The 15,947-nt window shown below is 42.6% G+C and overlaps 1 protein-coding gene across 1 annotated transcript in view; it reads right to left on the reverse strand.

The window, feature by feature from the left end:
* The window catches only part of LOC135178811 (uncharacterized), a 30,887-nt gene that overhangs the window by 1,081 nt on the left and 13,859 nt on the right, over nt 1–15,947 (reverse strand). Inside the window, exons 5-14 of the mRNA XM_064150068.1 lie at nt 15,774–15,851; nt 12,376–12,512; nt 11,152–11,265; nt 10,590–10,620; nt 8,580–8,601; nt 7,974–7,998; nt 6,505–6,543; nt 4,567–4,668; nt 2,942–3,047; nt 1,143–2,039 (exon numbers count right to left, since the gene is read on the reverse strand). Coding sequence (XP_064006138.1) covers nt 1,143–2,039; nt 2,942–3,047; nt 4,567–4,668; nt 6,505–6,543; nt 7,974–7,998; nt 8,580–8,601; nt 10,590–10,620; nt 11,152–11,265; nt 12,376–12,512; nt 15,774–15,851 — 1,551 coding nt within the window. The remainder of the gene's footprint in view (nt 1–1,142; nt 2,040–2,941; nt 3,048–4,566; nt 4,669–6,504; nt 6,544–7,973; nt 7,999–8,579; nt 8,602–10,589; nt 10,621–11,151; nt 11,266–12,375; nt 12,513–15,773; nt 15,852–15,947) is intronic.

A 15,947-nucleotide genomic window follows, 5' to 3' on the forward strand; every position in this document is an offset into this window, starting at 1 on the left:
TGTAACCTAATTCCAAAGGAGAATCTTGTATTTTCAATATTTTATTACTGTTTTTAACATTAAGGAGTAACTGGGAAAAATAATATGTCATGGAACAAGCCAGCCCTATTATAATGCCACTCACATTTGGTTCTGCATGCACTCCAAGATCTCTATGCCAATATATTCCTTGCCCTAGGTGCCACCCTGACAGTACACACGGATGCTATCCTGCTAGTTAACAAGATGACCTAGGACAACCCTTTCAATTCAGGAAATGTTTGTGCTATAAAATTTCCTCCCACACTCACAGATGTATCGAGTTATCAGGAGGCAAAGTTTCCTCAGAGAGACCATTAATGCCACTCTTCAACCAATGGAGATGCTGAGCAAAATCATAGAATCACAGAATGTCAGGAGCTGGAAGGGACTTTGAAAGATCATCTGGTCCAGCCCCCCTGCCAGAGCAGGATCACCTAGAGCAGATCACACCGGAATGCATCCTGACAGTGCTTGAATATCTCCAGAGAGGGAGATTACACAGTCCCCCTGGGCAGCCTGTTCCAATGCTCTATCACCCTCATAGTGAAAAAATTCTTCCTCAGGTTCACCTGGAGCCTCCAATGCCTCAACTTCCACCCCTTTCCCCTTGTCCTGTCACTGGGCATCACCAAGAAGAGGCTGGCTCCATCCTCCTGGCACTCACCCCTTATATATTGATAAACATTAATGAATTCACCCCTTAGTCTCCTGCTCTCCAAGCTAAAGAGCCCCAGCTCCCTCATAAGGAAGATGTTCAACTTAATAATTTTTGTGACTCTGTGCTGCACTCCCTGTCCTTGAACTGGGGGCCCAGAACTGGACACAATACTCCAGATGAGGCCTCACTAGGGCAGAGTAGAGGGGAAGGAGAACCTTCCTCGACCTACTAACCACACCCCTTCTAATACACCCCAGAATGTCATTGGCCTTCCTGGCTGTAAGAGCACAGTGCTGGCTCACGGCCATCCTTCCATCCACCAGGATTCCCAAGCCCTTCTCCCCTTCACTGCTCTCCAGCAGGTCAGTCCCCAACCTATACTCTGAACACACAATCTCCTGTGCATGTTAAAACAACTACGTTCATACAACTCGTTTGATGAGAGAACCAATCACCGTCTTACTTTGACGTGCTGGATAATACGGAGCTAAGGCTTTGTGCATCCTGGTCACTGTAGGTATATCCTTTCTGTGGAGTCTATTAACTACGCTGGGAGTCAAACCAACAGCATTTTGATCAAGCATCTCTGAGCTTCTGAACTGCTGGTAATCTGCGCTGTATGAACCACTCCCAGCAAAAGAGTACTGATGTGAAGCCCAGTTACTCCAGTCTGACTTCTGATGCCTGAATTCTTCATGCCAAGACTCCTGGTTCCAACAAGTCTCCTGACTCCAATTAGACTCCTGGTTCCAGCTGGAGTTCTGGTTCCAGCTGGACTCTTGGCTCCAGCTGGAGTCACCGGTTCCTGAAACAGCAGAATTTACAGAGAACGTGCACGTATTCACAGACCCACTGCTGTAGGCAGAATAGCTTTGTGAAGAATAGTTTGTGGAGTATCCTGCAGATATAGGATATGAGGCAGGGGAATTGGAATAGGGTAATCCTTGATCACTTATACTCCTGGCACATGCTTGTGGATCCTTCCAATTTGTACTTTCCCCGCCATACCCGACTCTGCTGTCAGAGAGCTCGCTGCCTTGCACATTGTTGGACATATATTCTGCTGAGTACTCGTTCACTGGACTTGTCTCATAGGAAGGGGCCCCACCAGCTGAGTTACCGCCAGAAGCAGATGGGCTGAACTGTCTCAACCGCTCGTTGATACCATTGGCAGGACTTTCAGTCTGAAGAGCAAAAGAGTCCCCGGGGGTAGACATCGTTGTAAACTCATTAGATTTTAGTCCATAGGAAGCCGATCCATCATCTGTTTGGTAGCTGTATGAGTTAGCAGGAACAAGAGAGGTATCCGCAGAACACTCTTCATACTGTGACAAAAGTCCTTGACTCCAGTCAGAATTTTCTGGATAAATAAATGGCATTAAATGTTAGCACAATAACAGAATTTCAACTGAAAGCACATCTAGTTTTGAGGTTGTATGAAATGTTCTCCTTTTCTCATTTCCTGCCCTCATGTCTTACCGAATTCCATCATATTTTTACCTCAAAATCCTCATGTTCAACAGGTCACCAAAGATTACTGCTTGAATTTCTTACAACCTTTAATGCTGGAACTGAGTTGTTTTGAGACAGTCAAGGTTGAAGCCATTAAGGCTTCAAAAAAAATGACACCCTGTGTGATGGTTTGGGTGTTCCCCACCCCCACACACTTTAGAAATCACCCAGACTAGACTCAGCTGGCTCTGGAAATATGAATGAAGCTTATATTTACAGCTGGCACAATATACAAGCAGATATTTACAGTATATACAGTTATAGACAGAAATAGACAAGGTAAAAGGTAATACAGAAACACAACTCCCCTCTCAGAAACCTGAGTCCCCAGGAGGGGCTCTCAACCACCCCTGCACCTTCCCCCTACCCCTCTCAACCTTACCCCAGTCCCAAGGAAGAATGGACGTTCAGCCAGGGGGTTAGGAAGCAAAGTGGATTAGACCAAAATGAAGGGTGAGGTTGGAGAGATGCAGCTCAGCCAGCAGCCCAAGTGAGCATGATGCCGAGAGTGTTATCTATGTTTTGACTTATGATTTTATACATCTCAGTAAGCCTATGAGGGAAGTAGACATCACCATTGTTTTCCTTTTACAGCCTGTAATCTAATTCTTCTCACCAAAACATTCTAGCCTGCTTCAAACTAGCACACCCTGAACTGATTCGGAGGGCAAAGCCATGCAGCACTCTAGGAAAGAAACACATATTCACAATCTGTGCGGTGTTAAGAGTCGAACAAAATATCTCCATTACCTTCGGATTCTTCATATGGCTCGTAGTGTTCTGGGATGCTTTCCTCTCCTGGAAATTCATCTTGAGGTGCTGCCATGGGTGGTGTCAGACTGTTTGTGTAATTAACCTAGGTAAAGCAAAAGGTTACAATACCTGTTTTTAAACACAGATATTGAGCACTCTAACAAATATAACAAGAACTCACAGAAAGTTAGCAGAATGTAATTTTAGGTGACAGCAAAGTCCATACGAAGGGTATGTTGCTCTGTTGATCACAATTACCACATTACACCGTAACTTTCAGAAGTATTTGGAAGCAGCAGATGTCTGGAGAACAGAATGAGGGGTCTGGGGAAGACAATAGTGCCTGTTTATTGCCCATATCCCTCAATATCACCTGAATAAAATATAACATATGAGGGTGACAGAGCACTGGAACAGGCTGCCCAGAGAGGTTGTGGAGTCTCCTCCTCTGGAGACTTGCAAAACCCATCTGGATGCGTTCCTGTGTGAACTACCCTACGGGATCCTGATTGGCAGGGAGGTTGGACTCTATCTCTGGAGGTCCCTTCCAATCTCTAAGGTTCTGTGATTATGTGATTCACAAATCCCCATCTCTTGCTGGAGAAGGCAGAATGGAAGGCTCAGCTACCCAAGATTAAGCTGTGGCAACAGCTTTTAACTAGGTTCATGAGAACTGTATAACATTTAAATGCCTTACAGTTCTGAAAGGGTACATCTCAAAAGGGTGGTGGTGGCACACACACAAAGAATCACCATAGCTCAGCTGACATGGAATGTGTTTTTAATGCCGAAGAAACCAGCGGGAAAACTTTCAGAAACCCTCTCAGCTTTTAATCAGAGAAGCTACAGGGGTTTGTAAGGGTCATCAGAGAGACAGGAACACCTTGCTTACCTTCTGGTATTTGAAGGGGGCCTACAAGAAGGCTGGGGACAGACTGTTTACAAGGTCTTGTAATGACAGGATGAGAAGTAATGGGTTTAAATTGGAAGAGGGGAGATTTAAACTAGAGGTTAGGAAGAAGTTCTTTCTAGTGAGGGTGGTGAAACACTGGCACAGGTTGCCCACGGAGGCTGTGGAGGTGTTCAAGGCCAGGTTGGATGAGGCCTTGAACGATCTGTTCTAGTCAGAGGTATCCCTGCCTACAGCAGGGGGTTGGAAATAGATGATCTTTGAGATCCCTTCCAACCCAAAACATTCTGTGATTTTATGATTAATCTGAACAGATTAAAGCTCTCAATTGAGAGCAGAGCTAGAAGTCACTAGGAAGACAGATTTATCCATGTGCCTACAAAAGAAAGTGACACATCTGGGTAGCACTTAAAGCTTGATAGAAAACCTATCAAGCAAGGGATCAACTCCAAATCACAGCAGACAACCAAACACTGTGAAGCAAAATGGTGCTCAAAACAGGAGGACACGTGCAAAAGAAAAGCAAAAATGAAAGATGATGGAAAACCAACCAAAATGTGCCATGCAATGGATGGATGTGGTACTTAGAAACTGTTAAAATAAAATCAAAGTACATTTAACTGGGAGTTTCTGACCTATGCCTGATATTAACATGGAGTTCGATCACTCCTCCCAGCAGTAAAACAATTCTGGTCAAGATGAAGTTACTTACTGCTACTTTCTTTTCACAAAAGGCTTTCAAAGCTTCTGTGAGTTCCTGTGTAATATGAACCACAAGTGTTGCTTCAGAGTCTGAGGTGATGTGAAAAGTCTCCTGTTGAAAAACATGGTTAAAACTGGTCACCAGGATGCCAAAGTGTCATAAAGGCAAACAGACCAAAGTTACATCTTGACTTTGGCATAACCAAGTGTCATGGATTGACATGAACCTGCTGCTGTTGTTCATACCATGGCACAGTCATGACAGTTTCAAACAGGGAAAGTGCTAACTGCAGCACAGTATTATGGGGCTTGAAGTTCACACTGCAACATGGGAGGCTTCCCTGTCCAGTTGCTGCTTCTGGGTTCTGACTTCTTGGGTATGGGCAGCTCTCTGCAGGCATGACAGCAGAAAGAGTGGGAGTGGAGTAGCTGCTGGTTTGGATTTTCTGGTTTATGCTGTTTTTTCCCCCTGTGTATTTCACTGTGCTGCTTTTGCAAGTAGGCTAAGCTAAGGTAACCATGCATTTTATTATTAGATCAATTAGATTATTAGCTAAGGTACTTATGGATTGTGGTAGCTCACAGTACATTAAACTCTTATCTCTTTATCTCAGTCTTGAGTTTTCTGTGTTATTCTTCCCCTCACTTCACTGTTGGGGGAGCAGGCAGGTTAGCCCTTGCACTAAACTTGGTTTATACTATTATTTGATACATAAGACACATAAATTATGATACACATATGTGTGTGAAAAAATAACACCCTGGGCATAGTTATGGCCTGATAGAAGATACAACATAAACCTGGATGTCTGTGCCACTCCCATACTATCAATCATGAACCTTTTACTGCAGTTGGAGAAAGGCACAGATCCTAAATTTGTGTTGTCTGTGTAGAAAATCAAACAAAAAGTAAGCGTCAGCACCATTAAATGCCTTTGATTCCCCCATTTAAGTAACAAGAAGATGAAAGTTTCCATGATTGTTTTGCTTTGTGGAATTTTGGAAATAAGAGATACCAAAGAGATTTGTATAATTCTATACAGCAAAGAACCATTATGGCCATCTCTTTTTAATGCCTCAAGACTGACTAGTAAGTACATGAAGGTATCAGTGATTACAATAAGTCTGTTGTAAGGAATGGCTGTGATTCCTATAGATAAAAACCAGTTAACTGCCTTGGTGGTCTACTGATTATCCCCAGACTGGCTTTTTTTTCTACCTCTTCCTAACATCACAGTAACCACATCTTTAAAAAAAAAGAAAAATTTAAAAAGCCCAAACACAAAACCTTCCTCTGTTGGCAACGAAGCACACATCTCTAACTCTACTTGCAATTTCCGAGTACAGACAGAATTGGACTCAACAGAAAATGTCAAATTGCTGTTGGTACCAAACATGACTTTCATGGAGTAACATGGTGAGTACAGACAGTCAGATATTTTCACAACAAACCCAGAACACAAAGTGAGGCTTGCTATGCCACTGCTAACAGCAACTGAATGGATAAAACCTCCCCAGTCCAAAACCAGCAGCTGTGCTCCAGTATCACCCAGTTTCACTTGGCTGTCTGGTTCTGCAGCAGCAGCACAAGCCACAGCACCCAGACCAGACTGGCTTCCTTCATTCAGTGTTATCCACAATCCCATTAGACACTAGCAGCCAACAGCACCTGAGCAGCGTCAGTGCTGCTAGAGCTGCTTGTCAGGGAGTCTCCTCAGCAAAGAGGCAAATGACCCAGAGAACAGGTAAAGAGCTCACATCTAATCCAACAAGCTGTTCTGATCTGGCATTATGCTACAGCTGCACCAGCAGAATCCACTGAGACAGACCTTTGAAGTTAATCGTGCTTAAAAGAGTTTGATCAGCCAGCAGAGGCTCCTCCACAATATCCATTGCATCACACTGGTGAAACTGCATGCCTCTCACCACAATTCTTTGACATACATACCAAGAACTCCAGAGCTTTCTGTTTCCGAACAGGATCATTCTGTGGGATTGTAAAATGGGGGGGAAAAATTTAAGAGACCGACTACTACAGTATTTGTTACATCATCCCAACAAAACAAGACCTTCTAATCTCTTGTCCAACAACAAAAATCAACACAAAAGGAAAACACAGTAACCTTAGGTCGTGGCCATAAATGCGGAGTTAGAGTAGAGCTTCAAGAGCAAATTAGTACCAGCTACTACAAATACAACTGCATTACTGCCAATACCAAGAAGAACACATTTGACATCTAAGCTACGTATCTACAATAGGTGTCTACTCTTCCCAGGCTTTCCTCACTCAATTTCAACATCATGTTGGAATCTAGCATGCATCTTACATAGTACCTCACCAGCCTGCAGTCAAAAAGATCAAGACATCACCACAGAATACAAGAGATTATAAAACAACCTCTGTCACTAAGATAAAAACTGGGCAGTTCTCAGGGTTTGTGCTCGGTGCTGTTCAGGAGATACTTGAGATCATTTTGAGTTTCATCTTCAAGTTGGAAATCTTTAGATACACCTTGGGATTTAAACCAAACCTTGATTATAGAATATTTTTGATCTGAAGGGAAACAAAAGATAGAAGTGGAGACCTGTTATGGTCTGAGGATTAGATTAGTTTTTGTGTCTAACTGTAAAGAAGTAATAGGAGCTTTCCAGAGATGTTGAATAAGAAAGGTAAAAAGGTAAATGCTTGGCTATTGGATGCAAAAGAATAACAAAAAGATAAATCTGTATGATTCCATTAGTTTGCTAATTGGGGTAAAATGCCAGCATATAAACAACTCTTTCTTCTTTCTGTCCTTGGCTTCAGTCTCCTTGCAACTTGTCTGCTTCACACTGCTCCTCTTATTTCTGTCCTAACCTTCTCACTGGTATGAGCTGTCTGGGAAGCAAGGGGATATGGAGGAGGGAGCAGATCCAGTTGCTGGAAACCCTTCTGGATTCATCCAGGGGGAATTTTGGTGTTATTTCTAAATGGTAAATACTTGTAAATATCTATAAATGCATTTTGTACATACGCATTGCACTATATACTTGTAAATTTAGCTTGCTGTAAATATATTGCTTATTTGCTACTAATTCATCTGAGCTGGTCTGGTAAATTTATTTGGGGGTACTTTCACAAGACTGCAGCTCAAACTTGGAGACTTGGCCTGCAGACACTGCCTCTGAGACTTACTGACTTGGAGCAGGAATTATCAGAGCTAACATAGATGAACATCCTGCTGTACAGCATTCACTTCCCCTCTGCTGTGAGGAACACACTACTCTATTCATGAGCTCAATCTTTTGCTTCTGCAATAATATTAATCAAGTATCACATGAAGTTAAAGAGTTAAAGTTTTTCAGAACAACAAAAAAAGCAAGCATTAAGAAACTGTGGCAAAATAAGACACTTGTAGAGTGACGACCTCTACATACCTCATGCTTAAAATCATCTTCCACGCTTGAAAAGAAAGAAATTGCAATATTAAGATGCATTCTAAAGATTACTGAAACAATTGCTTTACTCATAGTATCTAGAATCAAAATATTTCCATTTCCAAAGGTGTATCACTAACCAATACAAGGTGTCTGTTTATATGGCATATCTGAAATTCTGCTGCTTCTTTAAGGTCTTTATTCTGACTCCCAGAGAGAACAGTAGCACTGATTAACTTCCTCAAAGAGCAGCTAAAGGAGGCAAGTATATAACAGTAGGATTTTTCTTCCTGTGTGAACATAAGCACCTTTTATACAATTTACTCAGGCAATGGCATCCCAAATAAAGTGGCAACAGCTTGAAATCTGAATTGCAGCTTGTTTGTGTATGAGTACCTCAGATTACCATTGAACTGCACAATCAGTGCAATATTTCCAAAGCCATAGCTACTATTTCCTCACTGGCAGAAACAAGTAATTTCCACAAGAAAAGTACAGAGTAATGACAATATAAAATACTTTCCCCATAAGTGATGTTTTGTTACAGAAAGGTAGATCTATGTAGTAAGGCAAGAGATCTTTTTCAATTGGGGGTAGTATTCTCACCTTTCTTGCTCCTTTGATGGGCCTAGAAAATTAAAAAGCATGATTAGCAACATCACCTTACTACTGCAACAGAAACATTACACAAACAGAACAGTCACTGGCCCTGAGGTGGCTGCAGTTTCTTTAGTGGGCAGGATGCAGCAGCCTAAACCCAGGCCCACACTGTCATTTTCAGAAACCTTGGTGAAAGGTCCACGGGAGACTCAAACCCTAACAGCTTTGCAGAGTACCCTACATCTATGTTCAGGCAGGTGAATCTCACTCAAGAAGTCAGTATGGACTGTACTGAGGCCTGAACTGGCCTCCTCTATGGAAACAGTGAAAAGGTTTGGGGTTTTATTTGCTGTGAACATACCAGTGAACCTCAAAGCTGCACACAGAAGTTCGGGAGATTAAAATGTCTAGCCATCTCCCTTGTAGGTACAGTGTGTAAGCATGAGGAAGGAGGGAAAGCTCAGTAAAATCACGCAGTCTTAGCGAGCAGCTGTGCTTCAGAGAATCAGCTACTGCATGGTACATAACATCACCTCCTATTTAGCAGCACAGGTGCTCCAGGATAAACAACAGGAAGCTACCAAAATCCTCCCTGTTTGAAAAGAAGATAGGTGGAGAGGAGGAGTGCTACTTACTATGGAAATTAGCCCCTACTCAGGCTAACGGCTGAAGTCCTGCTCATTTTGATGTAGACCAGCCTCAAAATCTGATCAGGCTGCTTACTCCCAAGTCCAGCTCACTTTTTTTTAAGTCTTCAAAAATGGCAATTTCCTGCCTCTTTGGGTAGGCTATTTCAGTGCCTGACCAACGAATGTGCAGAACTCCCTGAACATTCAATCAGCATTTACTCTATACCAGCTTGTGAATGTTGCTACCTATTCTTTCCCTGCACACTTTCCTGAAGCCTGGATCCCTGGTAGCCGTATTTTAGATAGTAGATGACAGATCCCCTTCTTAGCTGTATTAGCAGTAAAAGGCACAATACACAAAGTCAGAAAAAAGCACTGCACCTACAGCAGGCTTCACACCGACAAACTCTGTTGATATATGCAACTTCACTGATTTGGATCAAACCTACTGATATCAGCACTAGGGTAAAACGGCAGCAAGTAGGTGTTTCTTCAGGTTGGCATCACTAGGCATCAACAGCACATCTACAGTAACAAAGCACGTAAGAAGGGAGAAGCGCAACGAGGCTGCTGAAAGACCTGACGCACATACCCTGTGAGGAGTGCCTGAGGGAGCTGGGGTTGTTCAGTCTAGAGAAGAGGAGGTTGAGGGGAAACCTCACTGCTCTCTACAACTACCTGAAGGGGAATTGGAGTGAGGAGGAGGCATCCGCTGCTCCTTGTCAGTAAGCGACAGGACTAGAGGAAATGGTTTCAAGCTGTGCCAGGAGAGGTTCAGGCTGGATGCAAGGAAACATTTATTCACAGAGAGGGTTATCAAACACTAGAATGGTTTGCCCAGGGCAGTAGTGGAGTTGCCATCCTGGGAGATGTTTAAGTAGCCTGTGGGCCTGCTGCTCAGAGACATGGGTTAGGATTGACCCTAAACTGGGTTGATGTTTGGACTGTATGATATTTGAAGTCTCTTCCAACTGGATGTTTTCTGTGATAACTCATACTGTATGGGGGAAGATACTGGGTTTGAGAGTTTGGTTTCCAATACTTGTTCCAACAGACTTGCTAAAGAACTGTTAACTTCAACTTTTCAGCATGAAGACCAAAACTAAGTAGAAAAGGCTTTATCATCTTATTCAGAGAAACCCATCAAATAGATTTTTTCATAGTTCTGGACTTTTTTTGATTAGCAAATTACTGTACTTATCTTAAATAACTCCAGAATCAAGCCATCCAAAACATCTAAGAAATACTGCAAGTCCAGCAATTCCCTTCCTCCCTCATTTCAAATTCACAAAACCTGAAGAATCTCAGAAAATTCAACTACTAATTGAAATTTGGCTCAATATCAACTACTTCAATTCTGTTATATTCAAGTAACTCATACACTTACGTGAAGTCTTTGATCTCATGAAAGTTTCAGTCTAGGAATAGAAAATTTCATATTAGATTTTCTGATTACAAGTTCTGCAGTTTCTACTACAACTACCTTTACAAATGGAGCAAGTACTTTTATTTATCCCAGAACAGCAGAGCCCATAATTTTACAGATATATAATCTTGTCCACACAAATGAAATCTGAGAAAAAAAAATGTGCTTACATTTGAGAAAATGTAAGTTGCAAATATTAGGAAACTGTTGAAGCAAAGCAGAACAATTTCTGAAGCACCGAATTCAGATTGGATCTTTCCTATCTAAAACAAAACACATAACTTCTTCAAAAATAAACAACTTTGCTTTTTCAGATGAATTTCAGTACTAAGTCTTCTTTGCCACAGTTTAATTTTTAGAGTGACTTGAAGTTAAGCTTTAGTTCAATTTCATACTACACTTCCTAGAAACACAGAGAAATTTAACAAGCTCTGCAAGCAGTACTTTAAGGATTTCCTAGACCAAACATTAATGCATTGGTGAAATATACATTACTAGATACTTTACATTTACTTCCAATTACCTTGTACATTTTTAATCCTTCAGTCTTCTCTAGCTCTTCTGCTATTTGTTTGACAAGGCTGTATTCCTTCACATCTGAGGTCGCTGTCTTAATTTTATCTGGATATTCTTTAGACTGTTGACAAAACCAGCTTGAAATGGTCAGTATAAAAATTTATCCCAATATGAAAAAATCTGGCATATTTCAACTTTTGGACAAGCTTCCAAAAGACTGCTAAACATCACTGTGTACATTATGAGCTAGTTTCTTCTCTGGAACACAGCTAATCAGATTTCAATGTCAAACTTGCTTGAGTCTTCCAACGAAAAATAAGTACAAGGCAAAGCTTGGTTGTGGCCAGGAGGAGGTTGCTCTCTTCTCTCAGGTGGCCAGTACCAGAACAAGAGGATACAGCCTCAGGCTGCACCAGGGGAAATTTAGTCTCGAGGTGAGGAGAAAGTTCTTCACTGAGAGAGTCATTGGACACTGGAATGGGCTGCCCAGGGAGGTGGTGGAGTTGTCATCCCTGGAGCTGTTCAAGGCAGGACTGGACGTGGCACTTGGTGCCATGGTCTAGCCTTGAGCTCTGTGGTAAAGGGTTGGACTTGATGATCTATGAGGTCTCTTCCAACCTTGATGATACTGTGATATATCCAACAACACCATAGGCATGCTGAGGAATAAGAAAGAACCACAGCCTTCCAGGAACCTGATACTAGAGGTCATCAAAACATTTAAGAACAGACTTTAACCAGATACAGACACTCACTTCTGGATTGTACATCCTGAACAAGTACACGAGTATTAGCAATTTATCATACAATGGTTTGGGTCAAAAGGGACTTTCAAAGGTCATCTAGTCCAACCCCCCACAGTGTGCAGGGACATCTTCCACTAGATCAGGTAGCCCAAAGCCCAGTCAGGCTCCAAGGACAGGGCCTCAATACCTCCCTGGGCAACCTGTTTCAGCGTTCCACTACCCTCATGGTAAAGAACTAATGTCCAGTCTATATCCACTGTCCTTCATCCTATCACTCCAGGCTTTTGTAAACAGTCCCTTTCCAGCCTTCTTGTAGGCAAGTACAGACCAGTATAGGCCTACAGCAGGCCAGTAGCCTTCAAGTACCAGAAAGCCACTATTAGGGGCTTAAGATGAGGGTTTAAACTTCCATGTTAATGTTAAATATTTAGAGGGAAATAAGTATCATAAAGACACTGTGACCAAAATGCATCAAAACTACTCACAATGTATGCTCTTCTGTGTTTATATCCACTAAGATGTTCCATCATAGGTACCATAGCTGTCTGAACTCCACACAGCTTGCACTCATAGCGGGGATTGATCCTTCCTTCATATCTGAATTCAACCACATACTGTAAACCTGTAAAAGCAAGATTTACTAATATCTGTATTTTATAGTACACTCTACTATGAACCAGTGTATTGTCTTCAATGTTGGTCATCAAAAGCCAAAATGAATAAATAAAAGTATTTAATTTTCAAATTATATAAAAGTGTATATATTGTAGAAAGGAAAAAAATAAAATAAAAACAGGAAATGCCACACAAATGTATAGGTTAAAAAAAAAACTTAACTACTTAGTATTCAATGTATTTAGTCAAATATCATTTGGACAGTGTCCAAGTAGCACAAAGGACATATGGGAATGACATTTATAGAGTCACAGAAACAACCAGGTTGAAAGAGACCTCCAAGATCATCCAGGCCAACCTAGCACCCAGCCCTATCCAATCATTAGACCATGGCACTAAGTGCCTCATCCAGGCTTTTCTTGAACACCTCCAGGGATGGTGACTCCACCACCTCCCTGGGCAGCCCATTCCAATGGCAAATCACTCTCTGTCAAGAACTTCCTCCTAATCTCAAGCCTATACCTCCCCCAGCACAACTTGAGGCTGTCTCCTTGTTCTTTTGCTGGTTGCCTGGGAGCAACATTAGCCACTTCAAAATACCTGAGTCCTTTGAAATCTAAATATCTTCCATAAACCTATGCAAATTACAAGAATGACAGTGGCATTTTATTTTCCCCAGAAATGTCTGAAAGTCTATGCCTCAGAAGTATTCATAAGTCTCTAATATTGAGGCTTTATACCTAGCATGACAAATTTTGTTCTGAACATCTGAAATGAATCAGGTTCACAAGGGGTCCAAAACAAATAGGAAAAAGCTGCAGCTGTTCCCTATCACTACTATTTCCAATACTTTGTATTTGTGATGGGTTGACTCCAGCTAACAGCCAAGCACTACCCAGCTGCTCACTCAGCCACACATCCCTCAGCAGCAAGGGCAAGAGTGAGGAAACAGACTGAGATAGAGGCAGCTTAACAAGGGAAGCAAAGGGGGATAAAAAACACCCCAAAACCCTCAAGTTACCTCTCCACGAGTAGATCAATACCCAGACAGTCTAACCTCCTGCTCTCTCCTTTCTCCTACCATACTTCAATGGTGATTGCTGAGCAGGGCATTATATGAACATGCCTTTGGCCACTTTGGATCAACTGCCCTGGCTGTGCCCTCTCTCAGGCTCTTGCCCACGCCCTGCCTATTCAAGGGCTGAAGGGTGGGGAGCCTGAGTGTAAAAGATTCTTGATGCTGTGCACTGCTCAGCAACAGCCAAAACACTGGTATGTTAACAGCACTTTTTCACTCACAAATTCAAAACATACAGGCTGATATGAAGAAATTCAGTTCTGTCTCATACCCACTACATATTATACTGTTAAAACCTAACTTTGAAAATAAACTATCCTCAAATGAACTGAGTATACAGGAACGTACAACTTCACTGTTCATTTTTTCCAGTAAAAATGCTTATACATTTCTATGCTTATTAATATTAATACTGTACATAGAATAACAGCAAGTAACAAATCCACTAAACACAGAATTCTCTGCTAATGCAGTATAGGCTGGATGTTAGGAGGAAATTCTTCACAGAGAGAGTGATTGGCCGTTGGAATGGGCTGCCCAGGGAGGTGGTGGAGTCACCGTCCCTGGAGGTGTTGAAGCAAAGACTGGATGAGGCACTTAGTGCCATGGTCTAGTTGACTGGTTAGGGCTGGGGGATAGGTTGGCCCAGATGATCTTGGAGGTCTCTTCCAACCTGGTTGATTCTATGATTCCATAATTCTTTGTCAAGGAACATATTTTGCTAGGCCACCAGCACATACTAAGAACACTAAGGCTACCGGAAAGCAGCATTGCTTATCCTCTCTTAAGGGTTGCCTAATCTAGCAATTAGAAAGATCTTACAATATCATTTGGACAGTGTCCAAGTAGCATAAAGGACATATGGAAATGACAGTTATAGAATCACAGAAACAACCAGGTTGAAAGAGACCTCCAAGATCAGCCAGGCCAATCTATCACCCTGCCCTATCCAATTACCAGACCATGGAACTAAGTGCCTCATCCAGTCCTTTCTTGAACACCTCCAAGGACAGTGACTCCACCACCTCCCTGGGCAGCCCATTCCAATGGCAAATCACCCTCTCTGTCAAGATCTCTCTCCTAATATCCACCCTAGACCTCCCCTGGCACAACTTGAGACTCTGCTCCCTTGTTCTGTTGCTGGTTGCCTGGGAGAAAAGACCAACCCCCACCTGGCCACAATCTCCTTTCAGGAGTTGTAGACAGCAATGAGGCCACCCCTGAGCCTCCTCTTCTGCAGGCTATACAACCCCAGCTCCCTCAGCCTTTCCTCACAGGGCTGTGTTCCAGGTCCCTCACCAGTTTAGTCGTCCTTCTCTGGATACATTCCAGCACCTCAACATCTCTCTTGAATTGAGGGGCCCAGAACTGGACACAGGACTCAAGGTGTGGCCTGACCAGTGCTGAGTACAGGGGAAGAATAACCTCCCTTGTCCTGCTGGCCACATTGTTCCTGATGCAGGCCAGGATACTATTGGTTCTGCTGGCCACCTGGGCACACTGCTGGCTCATCTTCAGCCTACTATCTACCAGTACACCCAGGTCCCTTTCTGCCTGGCTGCTTTCCAGCCACTCAGTCCCCAGCCTGTAGCACTGCTTGGGGTTGTTGTGGCCAAAGTGTAGAATCCTGCACTTGGTCTTGTTAAATCTCTCATCCCGTTGGCCTCTGCCCATACAACCTGTCAAAGTCCCTCCTGCAGGGCCCTCCTACCCTCCAACAGATCAACACCTGCACCTAGCTTGGTGTCATCTGCAAACTTACTGATGCTGGACTTAATCCCCTCATCCAGATCATCAATAAAGATATTGAATAGGATCAGTCCTAGCACTGATCCCTGGGGGACACCACCAGTGACTGGCTGACAACTGGATGTGGCACCATTCACCACCACCCTCTGGGCCTGGCCCTCCAGACAGTTCTTGACCCATTTCAGAGTAAATCTGTCCAAGCCACAAGCTGCCAGCTTTGCCAGGAGCTGCTTGGGGCAGACAGTGTCAAAGGCTTTGCTAAAGTCCATAATAAGGTAAACTTTGAAAGTTTTGAGAGATAAGATATAGCCTATAAATTATCTGATACATTCATAGAAAAATAAAGAATATTTTAAACTCTACTTTTTATTTCAAAACAAAAGCCACCCAGTCACAAATTCACAAAGACACCATTTAGAAAGCAACAAAAAAAACCCGTACCAACTAGAGGTTCTTGTCTTCTGGGATGATTCATAAAATCCTTTAGACAGGTTATGTCCCTCATGAGACTTCTCTTCACTAAAGTAAAAAATATACACACAAAGAGAGAGCACACATTAGACAGTTTACACACCATTTCTATAATCTTAAAGGAGTTTCTAGTGGAGACTTAAA

The sequence above is a fragment of the Pogoniulus pusillus genome, chromosome 10, assembly GCF_015220805.1.
Source record: "Pogoniulus pusillus isolate bPogPus1 chromosome 10, bPogPus1.pri, whole genome shotgun sequence".
Lineage (NCBI taxonomy): Eukaryota > Metazoa > Chordata > Aves > Piciformes > Lybiidae > Pogoniulus > Pogoniulus pusillus.